Here is a 26,843-nt window from a genome sequence, read left to right on the forward strand (position 1 = left end):
ATCAATGGATTTCATATGAAAACAAACATTCATTAGGATTAAGGGTTAAATTTATAATGTCGATGAATTTTGCTGGTATTATGGTCGATCTCCATGAAGATGATTTTAATAATGTTTGCGGAGAAGGGAAATATTCGATGATTGATCATATAAAACAGAGTATGAACGAGACGAGTTTTTTCATATACACAAATTCTAAGGAATTTAACACGGATACTAAAACCAAAATGTTAAAAAACATGACACTGGACGCAAAAAATATATGCAAATCTACTGGCTATGTGGAAAATCCAAACGATTGTGATAAATTCTACTATTGCATGAAAAATGAAGGTGGAATTTTAGAAATTCGCGAATTTAATTGTCCAAATGGATTGGTATTTGACGAAGAGCTTCTTGTATGTAATTATTTGTACATTATTGGTCCAGAACTTTAAAATAAAATTATGGTTTATAAATAAGAGAACACATTTTTGTATTATATTATTAAAATAGTATTACTCTAAAACTGGTATTTTATTTGAGGTTTTCTAAAGATATATTTGACTTGCTAATATATAATATAGAACAATGCATCTTAAAATTTTTCATACTTTAAAATGTCTAACTGCTTGTTGAAATCTTTTTTAATATTCCACCGAAAAATTGCCATTTCTCATAAGAATAAGTTTTACTAAAAAAAGTAACTAGTATGTGTTTTATTACCAATGATTTTTTTGTTAAAAAACAGTATCTAAATAAATAAACCGTTAAATACAGATAATTTTATTTCAATTCAATTTTATATTGTTTTAAATTAAATTAAAAATAGTCAAGGAAAAATCGCTTTAAAATTTCTACTTTTGATTACCAGCCATATCACACAGCTTATTTTTAATGATAAAATTATCAATGTTTGTTATATTACCGTATTTATTCATACAATTTATAGCACTGTTTATATCATAATTAAATTTTAATTAATCATCTCGATACTAAATCAGGATAAACATAGAAATGTCAGAATCATTTGGGATCGTGTGACAAAATTAATCGTATTATTAAATTATTATACTAATCTCAGAAATATAATTAAGATACGTTTATGAATTATTTTCTTACGTGGATATAAAAATATTCAAGTCAAGATATTAACAATCAGGTCACGTATATTATTTTCACAGCCACTTTGACAGGCAACTCATGTTTTATAATGAGATAAATGGATTCCTGATTAAACCAAACTGAAAAGTGAGTCTTATTAGTATTCTATTTATCTTTACATATTTTATATATGCAACTACGCATACACTTTTTATAATATATTTTAACTAGCAACGGTTTGTGAATCGTTATTTATGTAATACTAATATAGATAAATAGTGCTTATAAATTCGCAAAGTTAAACATAGCTTTATATATTATTTTATTGTAGAGCATAATGAATTCTTGGAGATATGTTTACTATAAATAGATGTTTATGTTTATTGATTCTCAGTTCTTAGCCTATTGTTAAATATTGTTTTTTAATTTATATACAAATAAAAAATTACGTTTTAAAATAGAAAATTTAATTTTATTTATTACAAATATTTGTAATAAATAAAATATATCGTTGCACTTTAATTTTGATTATTTTTGTAATCATATTTCCCATCATATTTTATTGCAATACAGTGTTATATAATAATATCCTAATAAAAATCAAACATTTAGTTTTATTTATATTTAGTTAAAGAACATTTACATTTACCTACCATTCTATTATTTTTAAAGCATTATATTGTCTACATTTAAAATAAAAGAAATTAAATTTGGCTACAAAAGTAATTTTTCTACCGTTACTTATTGACTGTCATCGATATGAAGCACATAAACGAGAGAAATGCATAAATATCAATAGCCCTGGCAGTGAGATGAGGGATGACTCATCAATGAAAATTCTAATGGTTCATTGAATTCTATTTCATTACAATAGAAATAAAATTTAAGCGGCAAAGTAGCAGTCATTTACCTCTCGAGAACAAATGCCGAATTCATGTCAACTCATTATGGTTTTAACAGGCCAGTTATCAACTTATGGTTAACCTATTTTGTAGTATAATCTCTATTTTTTTTATCGTTTCAAAAGCTTTCTTGCCTTCTAAAAATACTGATTTATTTATATAAAATGCACCTTTATCTTTATTGTTACATATGAAACGTCAGTCAGTGAATAATACCAGAAAGACCTGGGTTAGAATTTTATATGAACCCTAATGTTTTTTTAATTTCTTTGAATTAGTGATTATTATATAATTTTAATATCAATCAACCGTCTAAGATTTTTCTAATTTCATGGATGAATATTATGATAAATTATTAAAACGACAATAATCTAGGTCACACATATATTGATTTTACGCTGTAAAATAGTTTTTAATTAATGAAATATAATATATGTATGTAACTTATTAACATACTTTAATTTTAGTCTGGTATGTCAGTACTTACTTACTTAGGTTGTCTTGTTGTAACGCATTGGGTTAATGCACTCATAACGGAACATTTACAATAAATAAATATCACTTTTAAATATTTTTGAGCAACGTATTGAGAATTCTTTTGTTGTTTTCCAAAATAATAATTGGTTGCTTAACGCTTTGCGGTTCGCTGGTTACCGACCAATGAAACAGTGTATAGATAAGTGGTGGTTATAAATATGTCTAGTTCAATTAAAAATTAGTTATTGTTTAGCTAGCAAGGCAAAATGAATTCTTGGAGGTATATGAGGAATGTTTTTTGTGTAACATTTTTTATTATATCTCAATCTTCTGCAGACAGTAAGTATATATATTAAAAATATCGTAATATTTTTTTTGATTATGTTTATTTTTTAGAAAATATATTTTGTTACTATTCGAATCGTGAATGGAATAAAGACATGAAATTTACAATTCAGAAAATCGATCCATTTCTTTGTACACATTTAGTATATTATAATGTTGGGATGGACCAAACTGCTTCAATAGTAATTTCAAAATATGGATTGTATGTAAAATAAATATGATAATACTTCATAGTATGTTTTTTAGGTTAAAAAAATGTTTCAAACTAAAGAAGACTTTGTAGAAATAAATAAATTAAAAGCTTTGAATAAAAATCTGAAAACAATGATAGATGTTGGTGGGTCGCAATATTTGGCAGAATTTTATACGGTATAACATAACAACATATTTAAACAATCATGTATTTTAATTACTCTAAAACAAAAATACAGATACTAACCAGCGAAGATTTAAGAAAGACTTGGGCTAAAAATATTGTGGATTTTGCAATCATGTACCAATTTGACGGAGTTTATATGCATTGGTATCATAAAAATTTATTGAAGTCTGCGTTTTCTAAAGACATGAAAGACAGCTGTTCCCTGCTCTTAAAAGAATTTCGAAAAGCAACCAGTGAGAAAAGTTTGCTTCTTGCTTCCCAAATAGTAACTTCTGACAATGAAATACTGTTTTTTGATATCCCACAAGTGGTTAAGTATGTACGCGAATATGTTATACCTATGTATTATTTTGTTAATCTATTTTTATTTTTGTTAAAGGTTAGTAGATTTTTTATGTTTGTACACCGAATCAATTAATTTATCGACAGAAACTAAAAAGAAAACTACTGCCGGATTCATATTGGCTAGAGTGCAAAAAACTATTTACAACGCTATATCAAGGGGAATTCCTGCTGAAAAATTGGTGTTTCAAATAAATCATTTTAGGGCCGAAGAATTTAAGCTAATATTACCAACCATAAATTACTTTGATGCTCCTGCTAGTGGATCTCGCATATTTCATACGTACACAAAAGTAAACATATAATTATTTGTTACTATTATATTTTGTATTTATATGTATATTAAATACTTTCAGATATGCGGAAAAGAGATAAAAGGGTATACGAACAAATGGGATGAAAGTGAATATACAATGTACGCTTTTAAAGGTAATCAGTGGATTACATACGAAAATAAAAAGTCGATGTCAATTAAAGTTAATTTCATGAAGTCAATGAATCTTGCGGGAGTTATGGTAGATCTTCACGAAGACGATTTTGATGATGTTTGTAAAGAAGGGAAATATCCAATGATCAGGCATATAATTCAAGATATTAATACTTCTAATGATACTAGTCGTTTTATATACATACATAGCAAAAACAAAAAAACGAAATTAAGCATCGATAAGAATGTCAAAAAAATGGGCTCGAATAATGCTTGTAAATCTATTGGATATGTAAATGATCCGAACGATTGCGATACATTTCATTATTGCCTGAAAGATGAAGATGAAACATTCAAAACTCACAAATTGAATTGTCATAATGGATTGTTGTTTGATGAAAAGCTTCTCGTATGCAATTATTTGTATGTATTTGGAAAGCACGATTAGATTTATTTAAATTGTTTATATCTAATTATACATCGTTTATAAATTAAATAAAATTTTATTTAAGTCGTAGCTAATGTTTATTAATTAAGAACTGTTTTATTTATCATGACGTTAACGTTGCGTGGGTCGCTGGTTGCCGACCTACGATATAAAATACAGATAAATATTACTTATAAATACGATAAGTTAAATATAAAATCTGTCATTATTTAACGTGCAAAACAAAATGAATTCTTGGAAGTATATTCTGTGTGTTATCTTTATTATTTCTCAAACTTTTGCAGACAGTAAGTATTAATTTATTGTTAGCATATTTATTTTGTTGAATTTTTACTATTTTATTTTTTCAGAAAACATTTTTTGTTACTATTCTAATCGTGATTCGATCAGAGATAATAAATATTCAATTAAAAAAATCGATCCATTACTTTGCACTCATTTAGTATATTACTCTATAGGTGTCGACACCAGAGCTTCATTAGTAATTCTTAAATATAAAATAAAACTCTATAGTGTCATATAAAATGAATATAAAGTATTACTTTTAGGTAAAAGAATCGTTTCAAACAAACAGTTACTTTGCAGAAATAAATAAATTAAAAGCTATTAATGCAAATCTGAAGACAATGATTGACGTTGGTAAATCGCAAAAGTTTGATCCGTTTTACAAGGTACTATTCAACAATCAATACATCAAATATAAACAATAAATATTAAATATAAGTAATACTATATTTAAAAAACACAGATATTAATAAACGAAACATTAAGAAAAACTTGGGCTAAAAATATTGTAGATTTTGCAATCGAGTACCAATTTGACGGCGTTTATATGCATTGGTTTTATAGTAGTTTTTTGCATGCTCCATTTACTAAAGATATTAAAACAAATTTTCCTTTGCTCCTGGAAGAATTTCGAAAAGCAACTAGTGCGAAGGGTTTGTTATTTGCTTCTCAAATAGTTACTACTGATAGCGAAATATTATTTTTTGATATTCCAAAGATCGTCAAGTAGGTACACATACTTATTATATCAAATCTATTTTTATGTTATTATTTTTTTATTTTTGTAGGTTTATGGATTTTATTTGTTTATATACAAAGTCAATCAATTTTTCGAGAGAATATGAATACAAAACTACAGCTAGATTCAAATTAACAAGAGTACAAAAAAACACTTATAATGCTATTATAAATGGGATTCCTGCTGAAAAATTAGTGTTTCAAATCAATAGTTTTAAGCCTGAAGAATATAAGCTATTATATCCATTAATTAATGGCTTCGATGCTCCTACTAGTGGATCTCGTATTTTTCTCAAATACACGAAAGTAAACATATAAACGTGAGTATTTATTACTATTATATTTTTACGTAATGTATGTTATTTACTTCCAGATATGTGCGAGATATATTAAAGGGTATAATAACAGATGGAATCAACGTGAATATGCAACGTACGCTTATAAAGGTAATCGGTGGATTACATACGAAAGTAGAAAGTCTATGTCAATTAAAGTTATTTTCTTGATGTCTATGAATCTTGCGGGAATTATGGTTGATCTTTACCAGGACGATTTTGATGATGTATGTAAAGAAGGTAAATATCCAATGATAAAGCATATTAATAACGTTATCGTTACATCTAAAGATAATAATCGTTTTGTATACATTAATACTACGGAACAAAAAATAAAATTAGACACTGATAAAGACAACAAAACAAACACAATAAACCTTTGTAAATCTATTGGTTATGTAAATGATTCAAGTGACTGTGATAAATTCTATTATTGCATGAAGGATAAAATAGGAGAATTCAAAACGCACGAATTTAACTGTCGTAATGGATTTATGATTGATGAAAAGCTTCTCACCTGTAATTACTTGTACATATTTGGAAAGCAAAACTCGCTATAATTAATATAGTTCAAACATAATAATATATTTAAATAATAAACATCAAAACGTTATATATCATGAAACATACATATGTAGTTAATGGACAAGGTTTGTGATTATTATTTTTATCTTTTTCCTTTAATTTTTTGATTGATTAGATTTTTGTGTACAGAAAGTTTATCAAGATATTAAAATAAAAAATATAATAATAAAATTGCTTTCGTCTTTATTCTGAAAATATATGTAATAATAATATACATTATTACATAAATAGTTTGCGTAATATTTAAATCAAATAAGCAATTAAAAAATAAATAAGGTTAAAAGCTTAAAAGCGATAAAGGTTATTCTAAAATGTAGTTAAAAAGAGATATAACAAGCACATTCATCTGAAAAGTGGAGTTATGTAACACGTTGTTAATTAAAGCAAATTCAAACAGGTAAACTACTATATAAAGGATAAATCTTCTTGGTTTTAAGAGCAACTTTAATTTGTTTAGTTTGTGTTAAAAATATATAAAAAAAAATCTGTGATTTTTTACCCTTAAAGTCACATGAATTTACTACTTTTGAGTTTTACTATACTAAGCACTTATTGAAGCTGTAACATGGATCATGTTATCATCATTTAAGTTACATGTAAAGCTTTCATTGAAATTGCATACCTTTGACAATATATAACACGCACCCCAAACGTTAAAAAGTAATCAAATTATTTTTTTCTCCGTTTTCAACATGTAACAGACGACCACCTCGCACTTTTTTTTACCCCATTGACATTTATTTAAATATACGACGTCTGAGTATTGTCGGATTGACGACAAAGGCCCGCCGAGGGGGATGCATTAATCTTCCGATTTGCTTTCATCCCCGAGCAGCCGAGCCGCCCCCAAACGTCAAGTGGTCTGTGGTTCCTTTGTGGAATTTAAAACTCTTACCGGCCTCGTTCCGTTTTACGAGGACACTCGTGATACTGAAACCGTACCGAAGATAAGCTCCTCCGAGGACAATGAATAAAAATATCCAGGAGCGACCCCAGCCCACCTACCCCCCTGCCAACCATTCTCGATAATCCTCGTTCGCTTTTATCTTTTGCGACGTTTTGCGATCGAATTATTTCGTTAGATTATCTATTAAATGTTCAATACCAAAATTATATTTGGAGTAAATAAAGTAACATAAAGGAAAAGATATGAGGCGTCCAGAATTACATTTTTATTCAATAAAATTGATAAAACCTCATAGAATGGCATAGAAAAAAATCGTTTAAATAATTATAAAATATTTGAAACAGCAATAGGTGTATTATTTTAATCGAAAAATTTCGATTATTAGTTATTTTTTATGTTAATAATTATTTTTAGCTTCTATATTGGTCAGGATATATTATATATTATTGTATAATGTGAAACACACTGTTTTGGTTTGAATCTGTGCTCCATATAACCTTTTTATAAATACAGCTTCAAGAGTTACGCTTGCGTGAGCTTTTATTATAATATACGTATATAATTAGATATATTAATTAAAATGTAATAACTAGACGTAATATATATAAGCAATTACTTAAAATAAATTAAATGTGAGTGTGTAAATACAAATAAAATATTAGATAAAATAAAGAAATCTATATGTATGTATATATACTAATGCTAAGGATTTGGAAGCGTATAAGAAACAATTAATGTCAAGGGAGAACAAATGGCAAGTCGTAATTGCTTTCTAACAATGAGCAATACAATATTCACATATTGAAATATACTATATAACATCCTTATACATGCATATGTTGTTACATTATGTGTGACCTTATGGTATTGATAGATTTGAAAAAGCATTAGTTAGTATAATACATATAGTTATAATACCGAAGTTCACAGCATCTCAATTTTGAATAACTGTATTTAAATATTAAAAGGCATTACGAGATTAGACTTCTCATTGTAATTTAAAGTATAGTTTAACCTGTTTATTTTATATAGCTACTGAAAGTACTTAAAATATGATATATGAAATAGGTATGCGTTATATACTCATAAATTAAATAATCAAGAGATAATAAAGTTTGGATATAATCCGAAATTCTATTTGTAATAATCCGATTATCAGTTAAATTATATTTTTGCTAATAGAAATGAATATCTACTAGTGAAAATTTATTTGGACTTTATTAGTGAAAATATTACTTCACTAAAAAATACACATTCACTGTAACATTTATAGATCGGATGTAAATAAATAATGATATTAAATGTTTCGAGTTTCTTCGATGAAAAAAAGAAGCAAATTCGCTTATTAAAACATACAAATTATAACATTAATGTATTTTTTTTACATTCCGTAAATATTTATGTTGTATTTTATATATTTGTTTAGTGTATAAATTAAGTATTTTAGCTAAATAAATCAATATTAATACAGTAACATCAATGTTTATTTCACTGTGGGATTCAATATAATTCTTATTTTTTGCTTCAGTAAAGTAGCAAAGGACGCATTATGCTTTATCATGAAAAAACTGTACGAAAACTAAAAGCCTGAATACATTATTTTTTTATATTATGACGAAAAAAAAATATGCTCTTTTTTAAAATTTAATCATTTTCTAACATAGTTTGATTTAACCATTGAATAATTAGTCAATATACAATTTTCATATCCATTATGTTTAGAGCTGCACTCATAAAATTAAAATAAATACAAAATGTCACGGTTGCCAGATAACGATCGAAAGTTTGCACGGTCTGGCTAAAATCACATACTCTAATTAAAGTCTAAGCGCTAGGATTTGTTAGCACAAATAATAGGGTCAAGCATTTTTTGCCCTAACAAGACATCGATTTTCCATTCATTGTTGCAAATAGTTGATATAATACCATAGTATGCACTATGCACTGTATAATTATATTTTTTGACAATACTAGGGGCTTATAGATATCGAACCGTTCCGATCCGACGCAGTTTCAGCTGAAAGCTATGGCAGCATTAATGCCTTTAATGAATTGAATACACGTACACATACCAGCAACGTGAGACATAACTATGGGGATGAGACTGTACACATATATGTACATATGCAGGCACTTTAGCGATATATTACACGTTCATACCTCTCGTGGCATGTGCGCATTTACTTGTAAAGATAGCTATGCACTAGAGCACCATGGCGATTAGCGATCGTTCCTGGCATGCATGCACTCGAATGGAACTATTCGATACTAAGCTAAAATTGATTTGTTGTGTGTAGTCTGCGTAATATGTGTGGTCAATTAAATGCTCGATATGCGATTAATTTTGCATGGGGAAAAATACTTGATCACTTTTTAATATTTTGAAAAAAAACGCATAGACTAAGGGTATGTGAAACAATATTTATTAACTAATAACAATAAAAAAAAAATTTTCTTTTATTTAAACTTACTTAGTGTGTAACGAATTTCGGCAATAATTCGCTTTTATCTTACTCACAGCCTACTTATGCAACCACTCACTTATTTATTTATATGATCCAATACTCAAATAGGAGATCAACGTATCCTTACTCATATCCTTGACACAGTATTATACTCTCGAAAGTTCAACTCTCATTTTTACGCTTAACTGGACTTGTGGCGTTTTTGTATGTATTTGAAATAGGTTGTGAGTATCTTAAATCCACTCTAGCATTATATAATACAACGAATATTCAATTCCCTGTCTTTCTATATTAGCAAATGATTTTTTTTTCCAAGCTATTTTCATAAATCATTGTAAAATATATTTACTAGGTTTTATAAATCAATAATTTTTTATCATTTGCGTATTACCAGTGGCAATGTTCTGGATATATTTTGGGTTTTTTATGATATGAAAAACAGAGCTGTAATATTATTTTATTTTTTAAGCATAAGGGCATAAAACTACATATTAACATTAACATTGCAAAAAAGTTACTAATAAAATCAATAATTCTGTTTTTTTTTTATATAATTTAAATTATTAATTAATCATTCATTTAGTTAAAAAACAAAGTTAAGCATATTTAGCAGATGCAATGTCTAACTTGAAGGCAGATAAGCGTTTGACATCTAGGTTTATTGGTTGCAGATAATATACTTATTGTAAATATACTTATTGTAAAAAAAATCAGATATACTTATTGTAAAAACTTTCCAGAACAAACATAAAACATTGAATACAAAGCATATATTTATCATCAATACGGTAAAAGATTTCGCGCAGCTGTTTACTTATATTATGTTTGCCATACGAATGCTTGGATTGCTAGGTGGTAAAAAAGTGCAAGATACTAGAATTGTACGAGAATTTTTGTACAATGTAATCAGTTTATTAACATAATTTATTTGCAATATTTTCGTAAATTTAATTATTATAACAGATATTTTCGTATTCAGTATTATATTATATATAAAAACTGTGATATTGGTATATGGTATATTGATTTTAAAAGCTCTAGTCGCACTTTGACTTTAACCTATAAATTCAACATTGATTTGCAGAAGGACTTATATTTTTTTCAAAGTAAAGAGTGTTTGATAATGTCTGTTCAATGGCATTGTATCAGTGACAGTAAAACATAATTTTGAATTTGAAACAAATTACTTATTGCCAGATTATAATAGTAAAGATACAATTTTTTTTTAACAAGGGAGAGGTAGTTTCAGCAATACAAGATATGCATTTATATTATCGCTCAACTATGAAGAGAATTCAAGCGATTTCAGCAGACATGTAACGTCAGATAAAAATATTTTTCAATACTATTATATTGGTCAACAGATACTTTATCAAATACACTATTACAATAATGGTATTTGGTGACTTTTAGGATATTAATAATTAATTTAACCACACAAAGAATAAGAAGTCATTACTGGTGATACGTTTGCAAGTTGCAAAAATGGATTTATTTCCCACTACAAAAAATATGAACCCCTTCATGGCTTTTATGTATTATAAATGCATGTAAATATTACTTGAAAATATAACAAATATTATTATAAACATATTTACCAGCCGGCAAACAAATCTTATAAACAGATGGTTGACTAAAAAAATAATAAAATAGTTAATATAAACAAATTAAACCTTTAAAAATAAAAGGCAAAATATAATAATTGTTGTATGTTAAATATAAAGACATGCATATTCTTTTGTTCACTTTCTAGTGTTAAAAATGTCGAAATAAATTGAAATTAGATTTCAGCAATTTACCATTATTGAACCCAGTGCTTCCCTTTTTTGAAATTCAATATAAAACTCGTTTAAGCAGAAAGACAATTCAGTATTTCAAAACATTCTCTGTTTTTTTTAAACTAGTTTATATAGTTATTACACGAATAATTTTTCTTTAACTGTAAATTACTAACACCAACCTTTTTATTGCATATAAATAATAATAGCATAATATTCTTGTAAACAATACACTTAAGAAATTATTTATTACATTTTGATAGACAAATTCAGGAGCTTTTTTATTTTTAATCATACATGTAACTAATTAAAAAAAAATATATTTCAACAATATCCTATTCCATTTACTTTAATATAAAGCTTTTGTGTAGTTATATGCTCAATAAGGCGTATTAATATTTTTCTATATTCAGTATTAATCAGATACTATGTTTTTTTTATGATTTTAAATTTGATGCATTTTATTTTTATCCCTTGAGATTTTGATTTAAAAAAAATATATTAATTTTATCTTAGATTAATTTATGTATAGATATTTTCCTAGAATCTCTGAAGTCCCCATGGATTTAACTATACATATTCTCAGAACTGTTTCTATGTTACAAAGCGTTCTTTTGTATCCCTCATTATGGTATGATAAGTTTTTACTTATTAATATTTTTCCTTCTATGCCGATTAATTACCCTCTTTTTCGTTGAATTATAAATAAATAATATTAATATTTTTCCTTGCTAAAACATTCTCTATAAACAAAAAAATTAGTTAATATCAAAGATGAGTTCAAAATTATATATGATTCATGTTCATTCATTAAAATATAAAAGATGTATGGTATACATTTAAATAAAAAAAACAGTTACGGTATATTAACATTTTTTCAGCTGTATAATAAAACAACTCAAGTGTTAGTTTGTGCTGTTGCCATTTTAACTTAAAGAAGTGGTTTTTGCTTGTTCTTCGTCTAATAATTCATATAATAAGCTAAAATATATTTATTTAAAAATTGACTGCTAGAAATTAAGACCAGCTTAAGGCTTGTTTTTATCTGCAAAATTAAAATTAAGTAATCCATTTATTAACTGTAATTATAACTTAAATCATTAAAAAATTCACTGAATTTAAGAATCATTAAATAACTGAATCTTTTTTGTTTTTTATAATAGAAAATGAGTAAAATGAACGTATGGCTAAAAAGCTAGAGGAACGTACATTCTTTTTTATATTGAGAAATGTATTTCATGGACTAATGTTATTATTGCTAACTTTTAAAGTTGATTTTATGGGTGTAATATTGATTTGAATTACATTTAGAAAGAAAAATAAATTCATATTTAAAGAAACATAATTGTTAGGGTAATTATAATAGGTGAAATACATTGTTTAGTGGTGACAAACGGTTATAAAAGTTTAAATTACAGTTATTATTGGATTAATATTTATGTTTGTGGCAGACATCGTCTGGATTTTAAATGTTTATTTTTGAGGCTTGTTCGTAAAGCGTTTTTATTTTAATGACGATTTATAATAATACATATATAAAATCCTGTACATATTAATTACAAAAATCAACGTTTCATATGAATTAACATTGGTATTATTATAAATTTATTTAAATTATCTAAATGATTGCGATGTTTTATTATCTTTTAGGAAAGTTTAATGGCAAATGGCAAATGCTTAACGTGGCTCTACGATTTTTTTTCAGTTTAACTTGAATATATAGTAAAAGTACCACCTGTCAACATAAGACAACAAAAAATTTTCATCGCATTCTTTCATTTTTACAATTGATTGAAGCAAACAACCTTTGTTATTTTCGAACAATGGAACAAGCGAGTTTCTTGTAGTGATTGAACACTTTCATTTGAAAGGTAAAACACTGAAAGAAGTTCATCGCATATCTGCACCAGCGTTTAGATCTGTTTACAAATAAGTTATTTAGTTTAAGCGTGGTCGTACATCCACAAGTGACGAACATCGTTTGGAATATCCACCTGAGGTGACTACGCCAGAAACGATCGACAAAATCTACAATATGGCCTTGAATGACCGACAAGTCAAAGTGCGCGAACTTATATCACATGGCTCAGTGCTTTAAATTTTGCAGAAAATATTAGGTATAAAAAAAATATCGGCAAGATGGGTGCCGCGTTTGCTTAAAGAGCGGAATAAACGCAATAGTGTGGCCGAGTCAATGGCTGGTTTTGCGCTTTTTCGTTTTTGGATACAAGGATAATGACTCTGTGAAAACTTCAGAGAAGTGTTAAAAGAGCGATAAGAAGACGGTGAATGAAGACTAAGAAGGCAACGGGTCCGAAAGGATGATGGATTTTAATGGCAAGGCTAAGCTGCGCCGCGGGAGAATATGAAGTACAATACAATCTAGTCAGTGGCGTAGCTATGGGGGGGGGGGGGCGGAGGGGGCGGGCCGCCCCGGGCGGCACTTGCTTGGGGGCGGCATATTCGCGATGGGATCGTCTACTGTGGTTCTTATTGGTTACTTATATACATTTACGAATAACAAGAGCTTAATAATAACCAATTTATTATTTTAAGAAATGCTGATTTGATGACCCTACAAAAAATGTATGGGAGGGGGCGGCAATTTTAAGGATCGCCCTGGGCGGCACATACCCTAGCTACGCCACTGAATCTAGTATAAAAAATCCACGAAGAAACAATATTTTGAGTATTTTATTCAGATGTAATATGTCATATTTTATAAGTCAGCGTTCATGGCTTAATACAAAACGAACTATGAAGGCTGACAAAATTAAAGATTCAACATACAGAAAAAACATTAGCTGCAATGCTATTCTAGGAGGTATTTGTATAAACATTTTTAATTGTAATAATTCATATAAGTAGAATCAATTCACTATTCATTGTTTTTTTTCTGCCAATATCCTGATCAACGAATATGAATGTCCTCATTACTAAAACCTGTCCAGAGTGTAGTGTACGAGTATGTACGTCACACAGGATAGCGTTTGCAGGCGATGCCATTAATTATCGTCCTCGGGCTCCATTGTCTCGCTAATCTGCAATGTTCAATCGCAGCGCTGACCATAATGCGATTTGACGTTATTACCAAACAAATAGGTCAGGGCGAATTAATGAATTGCAAACATGCGCCGAGCGTGCACCTGAATATTCGCGTTGCGATTCAATACGAATATACACACGTATACATATGTGTACTACGCGTCCGAATGTGCCGCACTATGGTGCAATGAAATATATTGTCCACCATACTACACACGCCCGCACCCAATATCCAAATTATTTGAATGAATTCATATTATATTATACACGTAGTTTGCATATAGTAGGAAATCGATGAATGCGCTGTAAATTTCCAATGACTAATGCATTTAATTCAGATGTAAATTACTGCATTGTGCGGCTGCATTCTCTGTATGGTAATGAAGTTTAAATTATTTTAAAGGTGCTCACAGTTAATGGACGTAATTGAAACGGAGTTTTGTTATTGATAATGTCGTTGAAATAAATTGATAAAATAATTAATTTATATAGTTGAAATTTGCTTTTTTTTTTGTATCGTTGGAATTGTGGTTTAAATTTAATTACGGTGTTTGTAACGAACGAGCTTTGTTCACGTAGAGCGTTTACAAGTTAGCAATTTATAGCTTAAATTGTGTTGAATGTTTTATAAAGGTATATTTTTTATACACGTTTGTATATAGATTTGCTGTTGCCCGGACTGAATCTCACGTTTCACTTTCTCTTCTACAGACATGTAATGGATATCAATTGTTAATATATTGCAATATAATATGCGGCAATAATGTCAAACAATTTATTTGCATTATAACGGCCTTAAAAACAATGTATTTAAAATGCAAATTGTGGATAATATAAAAAAAGGGTGTTGTAAGAAAAAGTGAATTTTGAAGATGATTGAATATTTACTAGTGGTATATTGAGTGAATAATACCTGAACAACCTGAGTTCGACTCCAATATGTGTTTTTCTATGTAACTAAAATTCCGATCCATCATAATTTTTTAATGTGTTAGACTATAAAACTATTTTATTATACTTTTCAATAACAAATAATATTTTTTTGTGAAATAGTTTGAACAGTAAATATAAAAATCAATTTTTGCCAGTCTTGTCTGGTGAATCATATATGACTAAAGATTTAATAAATCATCTGTATTATGATAGAAATCAAGAGTGTGAATGGTTACGATTTTTTGGTCACGTTCGTTTTTGGGAAGTTGAAATAAAAGCAATTATTTTCACAAAACGTAAACAAATTCTGCCACCATAAAATTAAAAACAAGCGTTAAATACCTGTGCCCTCACCTAAACCCCAACCTTAAATTTAATAAACATTATTTGAAACTTGCCGCCATTGCGGCTTTCAGACCGATATTTAATAGAAAAAGCAAATAAAATCTATGAATAAAATCGTTGAAAAAAAAATTATAGTGAATCTAAAAAATAATAATTTTTAAAATCGACAGATGGTTAATATTTTATGTAACCAAAAATCTTAAAATGCGGTTACTTAAACCAATTTGAAAGCTTTCTTAGTAATATGTAGGGGGTGTATAAAAAAGTAAAAAATATTAATGAAGCATATATTTTAAGTTTGCTATTATTCAAAGTGTATTTCATTGATATCTTTAAAATTAGCAAGTATTTAATAAGTTGTTTTTTAACACGTAAAACAACCAGAGCTTAAAGCTTTCAGATGACTTAGGTTTGTGACGTACTAAATCAGTAATTTATTTTTGATGTTGTTAATATAGTTCTTTAATTTCAATTTAATAGCAACTGATAACAAATAACGTGCCACTCTTTTTCCGATTTTTAATCTTTGCTATGTCACGCGGACTCGAGCAGAAACAGATTATTTTTACTAGCCTTGCATCTTTACTTTCGTATTTTCCTTGTATTTATTTATATTTGTATAATTTGTACAAATATAAATAAATATATTATTATGAAAGTCTACAAATATAATATAGTTTTGGTGTATAAAGTGATTAATAGTATTTTTAAATAATAAGTCTAGTATAGTCATAGAGAGCAATTTACAAAACTTATCTATTTTCCGATATAATTCTACAACATGAATAATAAAATGTTAAATTAAAATACACATCCATCAAATTGTTATGTACACTTTTAATAATTAAAACAAACAAAGCGAGCCAGAGTGCATTCCCTGTTGAATGCGTCATAATATTTTTATTTGCTATACGTTTAATGTTTTTGAACGAGTGGTAGTAGTGAGTGGAAAAAGCAAAAAATTAACGCCACCCTAACGGCAAATATGTGCCTTACTATTCATCAAAACTATGTTTGTTTTTCGGCTAGAGTAAAAGGCAGTGCAAAATAGGCGCATCCAGTTGCAGTTTGTTTAGCACGGACGACCGAAATGAATAGCAAACAAGCAAAGCGTAGAGATAGAGCAAGTTGGCATTTTTCAAATTGAAATAGCAAACATCCAAACAACCTTCGAAAAGACTTTGATGGCGGTGAATTGACCTGAAATTCCCGAAACTCAAGCGAAAGAGTGCGAGATAAGCGGCTTTGGCGCTTGTTCCGAAAACTTTGTTAATATTTATTACTTTGAGCAATGGTGATGTGGCACTTTTTATAAGGATTAAATGTATGTACATTAAAAATTATATTATTTGGCTCTAGTGTTTTTAGTGTTTTTTCACTCAAGGATTTTCAGGATTTGTGTGTGAAGTGCTTATGATGAAAAAATACTTGTGAATATCGGACATTTGAATCATAAAATTTTCGGTAAACATAAATGTTTGTTCTTTGATTTTCACGTTATTTATTAATGACATAAATACGGCAGTTAAAAATGTCGATCCGATGATTTAAAATTGTTTATATGCATTCGATTTGTTGCAGACTCTTTCTCACCTTAAAGTGATTTAGATTCTTTATGGAGATAAGTTTCTATCAACCGTTTGCATATTAGTTTTAAAAAGTGTCTAATTGTGTCATTTTCCTGATCGGTGATCATTTACAATCTCGGTGGGAAAATTTTGGCTAAATAAACTTCCAATAAAGATCTCGAAATCGCTTCTAAGAGCAAGGGGTTGTTCTCTCTACTTTCAAGATGCATGGTTTTGTTATGAGGAACGCGGTTCACTTTAACGATTCGTCAGTTATTCATGTTTTATATGACACCTTAGTTCACAACACCCTTGAATCGAAATCAAATATTTTTATAAGAAAGACGACGGAAATAAATAAATCTAATTACTCCCCCAAATCATGGTAAATAGTGGGCAAGCAAGTAAACTTCCTTCATTCATACATTTTCACTCAGAAATTATTTCCGACAAGAGCTCACTTCCAAGTATAATAAGTCAGTACTCCACTTTCACCAAGACCGAAAAAGCAGCCGCTTCCCTCTTCACGTCATACCTAGTCCAGATATGACGTACAAAAAAGTTTTGCATGGTATTCAGAGACGACTTAATTACGTAGACTCAGATTTGGTTACGAGAATTTTATGTATTTGTAGTAAATACACGAATTGTTTGTGTACTCGAGAAATATTACAATAATAATAATTTATATTATAACTTATAAGCACAATAAGATCTAAATTAGGACATTAGAAAATTGCTTATTAATATTTGATTATATATAAATTAGTCGTAAGTTATTTAAAAATACTATCTATCTTACTATTATTATATTTAAATATACGGGTTATTATTTAAAAAAAATATGATTCATGATGTATATGTATTTTTTTATTAAAAGTAATATTTATTTTAAATAAATAATAAATATAACTTACAAAAAAATGCAATTATTTGATATTTAATGATTTTAGGTTAAAATACTGAATATAAGAGTTACATGTAGCTGTAAAAAACAAAATTTACCTATGAAACAAAAAATACATATTCACAGATATTTAAAAATAGTAGTAGATTCTATGAAACAATAAATAATTATACATATTATTTTGGAATAGCGATTATTTTACTTAGATATAATTTTAATCTGAATCATAAAACATGTAATATGCAGCATTATTACTAATAACATGCTATTAAAATATATTTTATATTTTTGGTAAAATATATTATCATTAGGAATAACTTTTTAGTTTAATACTACTTTAAAAAGGCTTATAATAGATTGAATATATTAATAATGATACTAGAAAAAAATACTGTGAATTAGTTTGAGTTATTCATATAATAAAACTACTTATACAATATTTGCTCGCAACTGTTCCATTTCATAGGTACTTCATTCGAGAGCCCCCAAAATATGCATCAGCATCGATTAGATGCGATGGAAGCTATTATGACCTACATTGCAGCATCGAAATGCCAATGACCAAAAGAGCACTTTCAGCCGAAAAATCGTTAAAAATTGTTCCACTCGTATTTTGTGCACGTATTAAATGATAAATCTCCAATTATTATTTATGCGGGTTAGATATATTTTTTTGCATTCTGGGAAAATAGGAGGTACACTCACACAATTACGTGTACGCTAAAGCCTGTATGAAAATCATATTCGAGCTTTAAAAGCTCTTGAACCATTTCATCGACTGCCAGAGAGAGCTAACCTGCTGAAAACTGGTTGAACTTTTACAAAAGGCAAACACCGACAGGAGCGTCATCAAAACTTTCAGCACCTAATTAGAATTGCTGCTGGCTTGCGGTGTTGATCGAGTCTTACATTACACATTTAACCTAAATAGTCTTTAAAAAGTAAAGTTTTTTGTGTTTAGTAAGTGATTTATACCATTTATCAGATGTAAGATAAAAATAAATCTAATTTATTAGTTATCTACAATGCGTATTATCTCTAATCGATTTCCTCGTTTTGTATAAGAGACCTGTATTCCATATTTTATCTAATGTTTGCTTAATGACTATAAAGACATTAGCCGATATAGTATAAATCATAAGTTTCCCAGAGTTTAATCATAACATCCATATGTTGCTTAATGTGGATAAATCGTAGCGATATTGAATTTTGCATGAAAATAAACGAGCTATAGGTAAAGAATAATATTTTTTCAATTTATTTAATTTATATAGAGATACACAGTTTCTACGCAAATTTTTGCGTGTTGAATTTTTAACACTATGTTTTATATTGTGAATTATCTTTAAATTGGGAATTAGAGTGTTTAGATCAGTAGTAACAAAATTGTTTTTTTTTCAGTTTTGTGACAAAAATCTCGATATCAAGTAGATGTAATAAAATTTGTTTTTAAAAAAGCTTTTGCTATAATCTGTCATGCCATTTTCTTAAAATAAGTTTTTTTATTATAGAATTTAATTTTTTGAATCATACTTTGCAAATCATCGTCAATATATTTGATATGAACAATGAAAGTCGTCTGAATACACTGCCACATCAGAAACTCCTTAAGGTTCTAATTTCTGTCCAATGTATTCTCTTAAAATCAAATAGATAAAGTATAAAACCTGTAAGTTTAATTACAATAAAAGAAGCAAACTTTGAGCACTCTACTATAAATTTTTTTTCATAAGCAAAACAATGGATAGTTATCATTAAAATATTTACATGAATATCTACGATATATAAGGAGAAGTTTCTTCCTTTCAAAGTTCGTTCCAGATAATATTCTTATTCCTAAACTTTTTATTAGTTTTCGAGCATATGCCTTCAAGTACAAATATTTTAAATGGAAAAAAAATATTAATGCCTAATTTTAAAACGGCAGATAGCGGTCGATTTTTCTTCAAGACACATACACACTTACGAAAAAAAGAAAGCCTGTGTACATTCATTTGCCCGCCAAAAATATGACATGAACGAATGGATATTCGTGAAAGGTGTCTAGTTTTCCCGTCTGAGCAGCGACAAGATGGGAAAAGTTTATGAAAGGAAAAGTTGTTGTCCCCTAACTCTCCACCATCCCCACGTACATAGCTCTCCACTATGTACGTATCTACGTCCATCCGTTGGTAGGTGGCAGGTGGCAAGTGGCGCTCGTGATAAATCGCCCAGATGCCCATCGACCCGAAACCCAAATGGACTCGATAAGGGAAGAAACGGACAATAAGGTATTGTTACAATATTGAAACTGCTAGCTCCGACCCTGCATACGCTATGAGATTTATTTGGAAATTAATAAAATTTATAATAACCCAAAAGGTTTAGAAATTCATGACATCAATCGCGAAGGGTTTGACGTAGCAAGGGTGAAAAATAGTATACGTACAACATTGTTTTATTCAACTAAATTGCGAATGTGTATTATTTGCTAAGATCAATGCCACAGTTTGCTTACACACAATATTTACTGAGATCAATAATAATGGACCATTATAATAGTAGACTAGAATTAATTACAACGATAATATATTTAGCTTATAGCCAGGTCGGAAAAATGTTAATAAATATAATATAAATAAGTATATCATAGTGGAATGAAATATTAAAGATATATAAGCTAATAATATTGAATCTGTATGAGAATATGTTTTCTTAAACTTTTTTGGTGTAATATTTCAAGATCTTGCAAACTATGGTATGAAATTAGTCACAAACATAATTTCCATAGTTACTTGCGACTTGCAATTAACAAGTTTATTTATTTATATAGTCAGCATTATACATATTAGCAGGCACTAAAAACGGACACAATAAAAACTAATTTAATAAAACAGAATGGAACTTATTTATCATAGTACTAATAATAAAAAAAATGTGCAAAATAAAATAGGAAAACTACAGAGGGATTAACCTACTACATATAAAATACCAAGTATTATTAGCAGTGCTGCACAACAGGCTTGAAAAATACGGGAAAGCTATAAGGTATCAATGCGCTTTTCAACGAAATAAATGCACTATATATCATATACGTGTCATGAGACAGGCAATGATAAAATAAAAAGTCACATGAATATGTTCTCAAGCTATATCATTTGATAGTGAGGAAGCTTGCTAGGAGCTCTCATTTATTTTAATTTGGCGTCTCACTACTTACTTAATATTTTTTCATTGTTTTTACCTAGTTATAACGCATAGGCCTACCGCCTATTAAGCAAATAAATATTATTAAGACAAGACCTACAATATAAAAAAACATACATATGATCCTTAGTAAATTAATCTAACCGAGCATAATATTTACTTTTAGCAATCTTTTTTTTAAAAAATTCAACTTGAGTTCTAATACAATTTATAAAAAAAAAAGTTTGCGGGCTGACACACATAAGTGTACTCTTAATGATTATTTGCTATAAATGTTTTTTAATTATTATTATGAGATAAAAATTATTATGAATTTCTTTGTGTAGATCAGTGGCGTACGGTGGGTGTTAATATTGGGTGTGCTATAAAAAATAAAAAAAAAAAGTACATTTTTTCATTTTTATTAGCCGAGGTGTTGGCATGCCTAAACTGCCTTACAGCTTTTTCCCATATATAAATAAATAAATAAACATTAAACCTAATCTAAAATATTATTATATAAAAATATCAAATTTACAATAAACATAAACTTATAATTATTTATATATAAAATCTAATCTTCTTTCTTTAATCATAAATTTTTCTATCACGCTGTCATAAAAAGTGCTCTTCTTTTTAATATCCATAAGGATCCCTTTTTTTATTGAAATCAAGCTAAAGCCACATAGCTTTTCTTGATCTTGGGTACTTCGATAACAATTATTAATTCGTTTCAGAGTAGAAAATTAACGTTCTGCTGAAGCAGTACTGCTTGGAAGAGTTAATATTAGTTTGCCTATTTTATCTATTTCCTGAAAACCTGACTCAAAATTATTTGTGTTCATAGATTGTACAAGCTCATGAACAGATTTCTCTGCAAATTTAGGTAAATGATAAAGAACAGCAAGCTCATTTTTTAAACTTATATAATCAAATAATGCTTTATAGAATTGTTGCAGTTTGGTAAGTAATTCATTTGGAAATTTTTCTTTATATTGCTCATATTTTTCTTTCTCCAGAAGGTGAAAATATTCCAATTTGGACATTGAAGAAAAACGGTTTTCAATTTGCTTACATATTTTATTAAATAGTTGGCTAAACGCGTGCTTTTCTTCAACAAGCAAATCATTACTCAGTCTTGGATAATTTTCTTCCGTTACATAAGAATCCCATAATGTTTCATAATTATTTTCCTGTTCATGTCTGAGTTGTTGCAAAATTTCGGTAACTTTCTTACAGCAATATAATATGTCAAAAGATTTGGATTGTAAAATGTTGTATAACACATCAGTTTTTCCAAAAAGGTTTGAAAATATGTGGAGAAGTTTTCTTGTTTCAAAATCTTCCAAAAAGCTAAGAAAACCTCGTGCTTTTATTAGTGTCGGGGTCCCATAGTTCACAATTTTTCACGACGTCTCGAAAAAAGTCCGTAAATTTATTTCTGTATTTTTGCACTGTGATACTTAACCGTGATGTATAATTCCATCTTGTAGGTGTAACAGAAGGAAGTCTTCTACCTACAAACTCTTGTAAAGCATTTATTCGTTTGGAAGATTTCGAAAAGAATGCAGACAATCCATTTAAAGTTTGAAAGAATGATTTGCACACTTTTATATTGGAAAGACCTTGTTGTAATGTTAAATTCAACATATGAGACAAAATTTGCTGAAATTACTTCTTCCTTAATATGATCTTTAATAACATCACCAATCGCTTCAATTATGTCATTCTGTATGGATGGGGAAGTACCACGAAACACCGTTGCAGTATTTAAATGAGTATCCAAAACAGAATCGTATTCTCGAAGTGCATTTAAAAATTCAAGGTAATTTTCTTTGTTTAGTGAATTACAGGATTCATCGTGGCCTCGAAAAGGTTGTTCTTGTTTTCCTAGATATACTACTGCGTCAATCATTCCTTTTAATATTTCTCTATTTTTATGAACTTGTTCATTATGTTGACTTATATTAGCTTTCGAATTGAAGTCAATCATGACTTCAATTCGTTGTTTTCCAAACATTTTGAGAGAAAAAAATGATTGAACGTGTGACTGCGCTCTTTTGTGTTTTTTCAGTGCCGTTATCAGATGACTAAGGTCAGCAAATCCACTTCGCTTCTTTCTTTGGAAAACAATATACATGGCCAACAGAACAATCTAGATCGAAGTTCGCAGCCTGTTAACCACTCAGTTCGTTCATATGATGAAAATGAAAAATGTCTTGTATATTAACTTTTATTGTCTTTATGCTTCATAAATAAATTGGGAAGTGGTGGACGTGGTTTGGCAATTTTGATTATCTTCAATTTAATTTCATAACTTCTTTTTGAAAATAGATTATTTAGAATATCTTCAACAGTATTCTTCATCATTATTGGGGTAAATAAAAAAATATAATCTAGAATAGAAACTTAAATATTGATCATATGTAAATAAGATAATAAACTATTTTACGCAAAAATATAAAAAATGAGTGACCTGTTATTGTGATATAATGTAATAAAAAAGCAGCGACGGACGCAAGAGTTTTTGAAGTACGCGCACCAAATTCGAGACCAATTTTACTACTGAGCGCTGCCAGCCGACAGATCGACTTCAGCCGTTAAATCTCGGAACAATTTACTTTAGTCGGCGGCCGCGCGCAAGGTCAGCGCGTTATATGTGTTGTTCCAAAACAATCGCTCGCGCGAAAACGTTCAGAGCGAATGACAAATACCAATGCATACTATACACTGCATATTAAAATTTTATAATTTTGCATACTACTGTATGCAAAATGATGTCGCTTTACGCCCTAAATTTTCTAAATTTCTAAATTTATATTTTAGATGGTTTTGCGGGTGTGCGCCGCACACCTAGCACACCCTGAATATACGCCCCTGGTGTAGATGCAATTAATTAAAATTTAAATCCTCCTTTATGTGAAAATTTATTTGATAAAATATAAAAAATATGAGACTTATGAAACACATCAAAACATCTCTTAGATTACAGGTGAAAAATCCATGAACTTTGAGTAAATTGCATTCATAACTATTGAATCTAAAAAAAGAATTTTCTGCAGTAGAAACGAGATTTAGTTACTAAATTTTCGGTATAATAATTTTTAGCATTATTAAGATATTAAGATAACAACTTTGTAAACAATGCTATTGATCACCTTTGTATTATAAATCCTATTATAAAATTTCAAAGCAATATTTTGTTACGCTCATTAAATTCTAAATGTAATGGTAAAATAAAATTTATGTATTTATAACAATCATAGAAAAAATGTATTTTATTACAACGAGTTTTATTTAAAATAATCACCGTCACATTATATCGCAGTGAATTTTATTTTAAAATATATATTTTAATATATATTTTTTATTTTTTCGTTGTAACCTAACAAGCGTAAGCCCAATGCGTTACTGGATAAGTCAATGAGACATAATAAATATATAGTTTTAAGTTTGGGAATCAGTGATATTTATATAATTAAATATACATTTGTATCATGTAAGATATATAATATATACATACATATGTAATGCTAATGGATTATTGAGCTCAATAAAACGAGCTTGTTTTTCGTGAATTCGCTTATATATACTTGTTGCCGCTTTTAGATCACATTTCAGAATGTTTCCAAACTTCCCCTCCGAACTTTTATCTATTTTAGAAATTTCTGTTCTTAATGGACGCAAAATATTAATATATATATGCAGTGTCACTTTTAAGAATTTTCAAAGAGATACGCGTCTAGAATTTCTAAGCATTTTGCCTTGAGAAAACTCGGAGGTTCATTCTTTTATTTGTGAAAAAAATAGGTTTAAAAATCAATAATTTAATTAAGTCACGAATGAAATTGTGCACTGTGATTTATTGAGATGTTCACGAGCAAAAATGTTGCAAAATCCGAATTGTTTTCCACTGGTAGCAACCTTACCGAGTCTACGGAGAAGCAAGAGTCTGGAGTGGCAGCCCGTAAACACCTCGTCTCTCTGCTCAACAGCAAATTGTATTACTTTGGCAGTATCCTCGCAAAAGGGGAGGTGAAATTTAATTTTCTCGGAACGGCGCTCGGCACTTCAAAATAAAAAGAAGACTCGTTAAAGAAGGTGCCTGTAAAAATTACTTTATCCTATCACAGCGTCTTGGGATATATACATACATATCTATGTATTGTAGGTGTATATTCACTCCAGGCAAGGACATATGTACGTACAAAGCATTGGACAAAGTTGCACATACTTTATATAAAATAGTACTGCTACAAAAAAAATGCTATTAAATTAACGATACTAGAAAAATATACAATAACAAAAGAATATTTATATTTGAATTAATGTGTATGAATATTACTTTTAAAATCCAACAAAATGTAATATGGTAATTCTATATGTCATAAATACATAGACTTATTTAATATATTAGTGACTTAAAGTCTAGATTGTCTAGATAATACCTAGCTTTACAGTACTTTATGTCTCTTTATTCTCGAAAAATAATTAGACTATCTGATTAAATTATTTTTTCTGATTGATTTAAAAAAAAAATAATTGTCAACAAAAACGAAGTTGCTAAAATTGCATAAGATTATTTTGGTTTTATTTTCTTGGTCTGTGATTTGCGATGCCAAATTAGATGCAGTTCAAATCATTACATTGATGTAAATATGAGATTACGTTTTATTTTATATTTACATAAAATTTAAATATGTATTATTTTACTTGCAACTAATTTATATCTTGTTTTTTTTTATAATAATTTATTCAGATATTTTATAAATAAGTTAATATAAATTTATGAGTAAGCCATGATCAAAATATTTAAAAAAAAATCATTTATTCATTATACAATCAAGCTCTTGTATAATTGTCACTTGAAGGGTTAATCAATCTTATTAAACGCCCGCATCTTTGCGAATGCGAAATTTATATCATTAAAACAAACGTTTCGAGCCTGCGCCTAAACCGAAACGCGGGTAAATTTTCTTTTGATAAGATAAACACTTTCAATTAAGAGTTTCATAAGAGTTAATTAGCTTTAGCTATTCGTTTCCTAGAATATGACAAAGCTTTCTCGCCGAGCTTTCAGATCAAGAGACGAGCGAGTCTGCTTATCGCGTGCCTTATCTCGTTTCGGGAAGGTTTTCCTCTCAAGGCAGTGAGCCAACGTTCTCGTTAATTTTGATACCTCAGCCATAACGAGAATGAAAAGAATCACAACGGACTTGATAACGCTAAGCTAGAAGACAGATGCGAAAAATAATTGAAATAACGAACCCTTCGCGCATTAACGCTTAGCGAGAAAACTCAAAATACGTTTATGATTTTACACTTATATATTGCTACGTAGGAATTTCAAGAAGTCTCGATTGTCTTGGGAAATTACTTTCTCT

At 28.6% G+C, this 26,843-nt stretch overlaps 2 protein-coding genes and 1 long non-coding RNA gene across 7 annotated transcripts in view; 2 read left to right on the top strand and 1 right to left on the bottom strand.

Moving 5' to 3' along the window:
- The window catches only part of LOC148233946 (cell adhesion molecule Dscam1-like), a 215,282-nt gene that overhangs the window by 59,442 nt on the left and 128,997 nt on the right, over positions 1 to 26,843 (bottom strand). The gene's annotated exons all lie outside the window — the stretch shown is intronic.
- LOC148233948 (chitinase-3-like protein 2) lies at positions 2,516 to 4,472 on the top strand. Its single transcript, XM_088189042.1, has 6 exons — positions 2,516 to 2,801; positions 2,859 to 2,989; positions 3,054 to 3,176; positions 3,239 to 3,501; positions 3,566 to 3,821; positions 3,885 to 4,472. The coding sequence occupies exons 1-6, from the start codon at positions 2,729 to 2,731 to the stop codon at positions 4,401 to 4,403; spliced, it is 1,365 nt and encodes a 454-aa protein (XP_088045168.1). The 5' UTR covers positions 2,516 to 2,728; the 3' UTR covers positions 4,404 to 4,472.
- On the top strand, positions 4,580 to 4,821 carry LOC148233949 (uncharacterized). The gene is made up of 2 exons (XR_015810284.1): positions 4,580 to 4,690; positions 4,754 to 4,821. It is a non-coding gene; the product is annotated as an uncharacterized LOC148233949 (long non-coding RNA).

Source organism: Plectrocnemia conspersa, unplaced genomic scaffold (assembly GCF_051122295.1).
Source record: "Plectrocnemia conspersa isolate PC_06_02 unplaced genomic scaffold, ASM5112229v1 ptg000007l, whole genome shotgun sequence".
NCBI classification, from domain to species: domain Eukaryota; kingdom Metazoa; phylum Arthropoda; class Insecta; order Trichoptera; family Polycentropodidae; genus Plectrocnemia; species Plectrocnemia conspersa.

What these genes read in the sequence shown, in the direction of transcription:
- LOC148233948 (XM_088189042.1), top strand. Translation starts at nt 2,729, where the DNA reads ATGAATTCTTGGAGGTATATGAGGAATGTTTTTTGTGTAACATTTTTT. An exon ending in GATATCCCACAAGTGGTTAA is followed by an intron (nt 3,502 to 3,565) that starts GTATGTACGCGA and finishes TTTTTGTTAAAG; the next exon opens with GTTAGTAGATTTTTTATGTT. An exon ending in TATTTCATACGTACACAAAA is followed by an intron (nt 3,822 to 3,884) that starts GTAAACATATAA and finishes AAATACTTTCAG; the next exon opens with ATATGCGGAAAAGAGATAAA.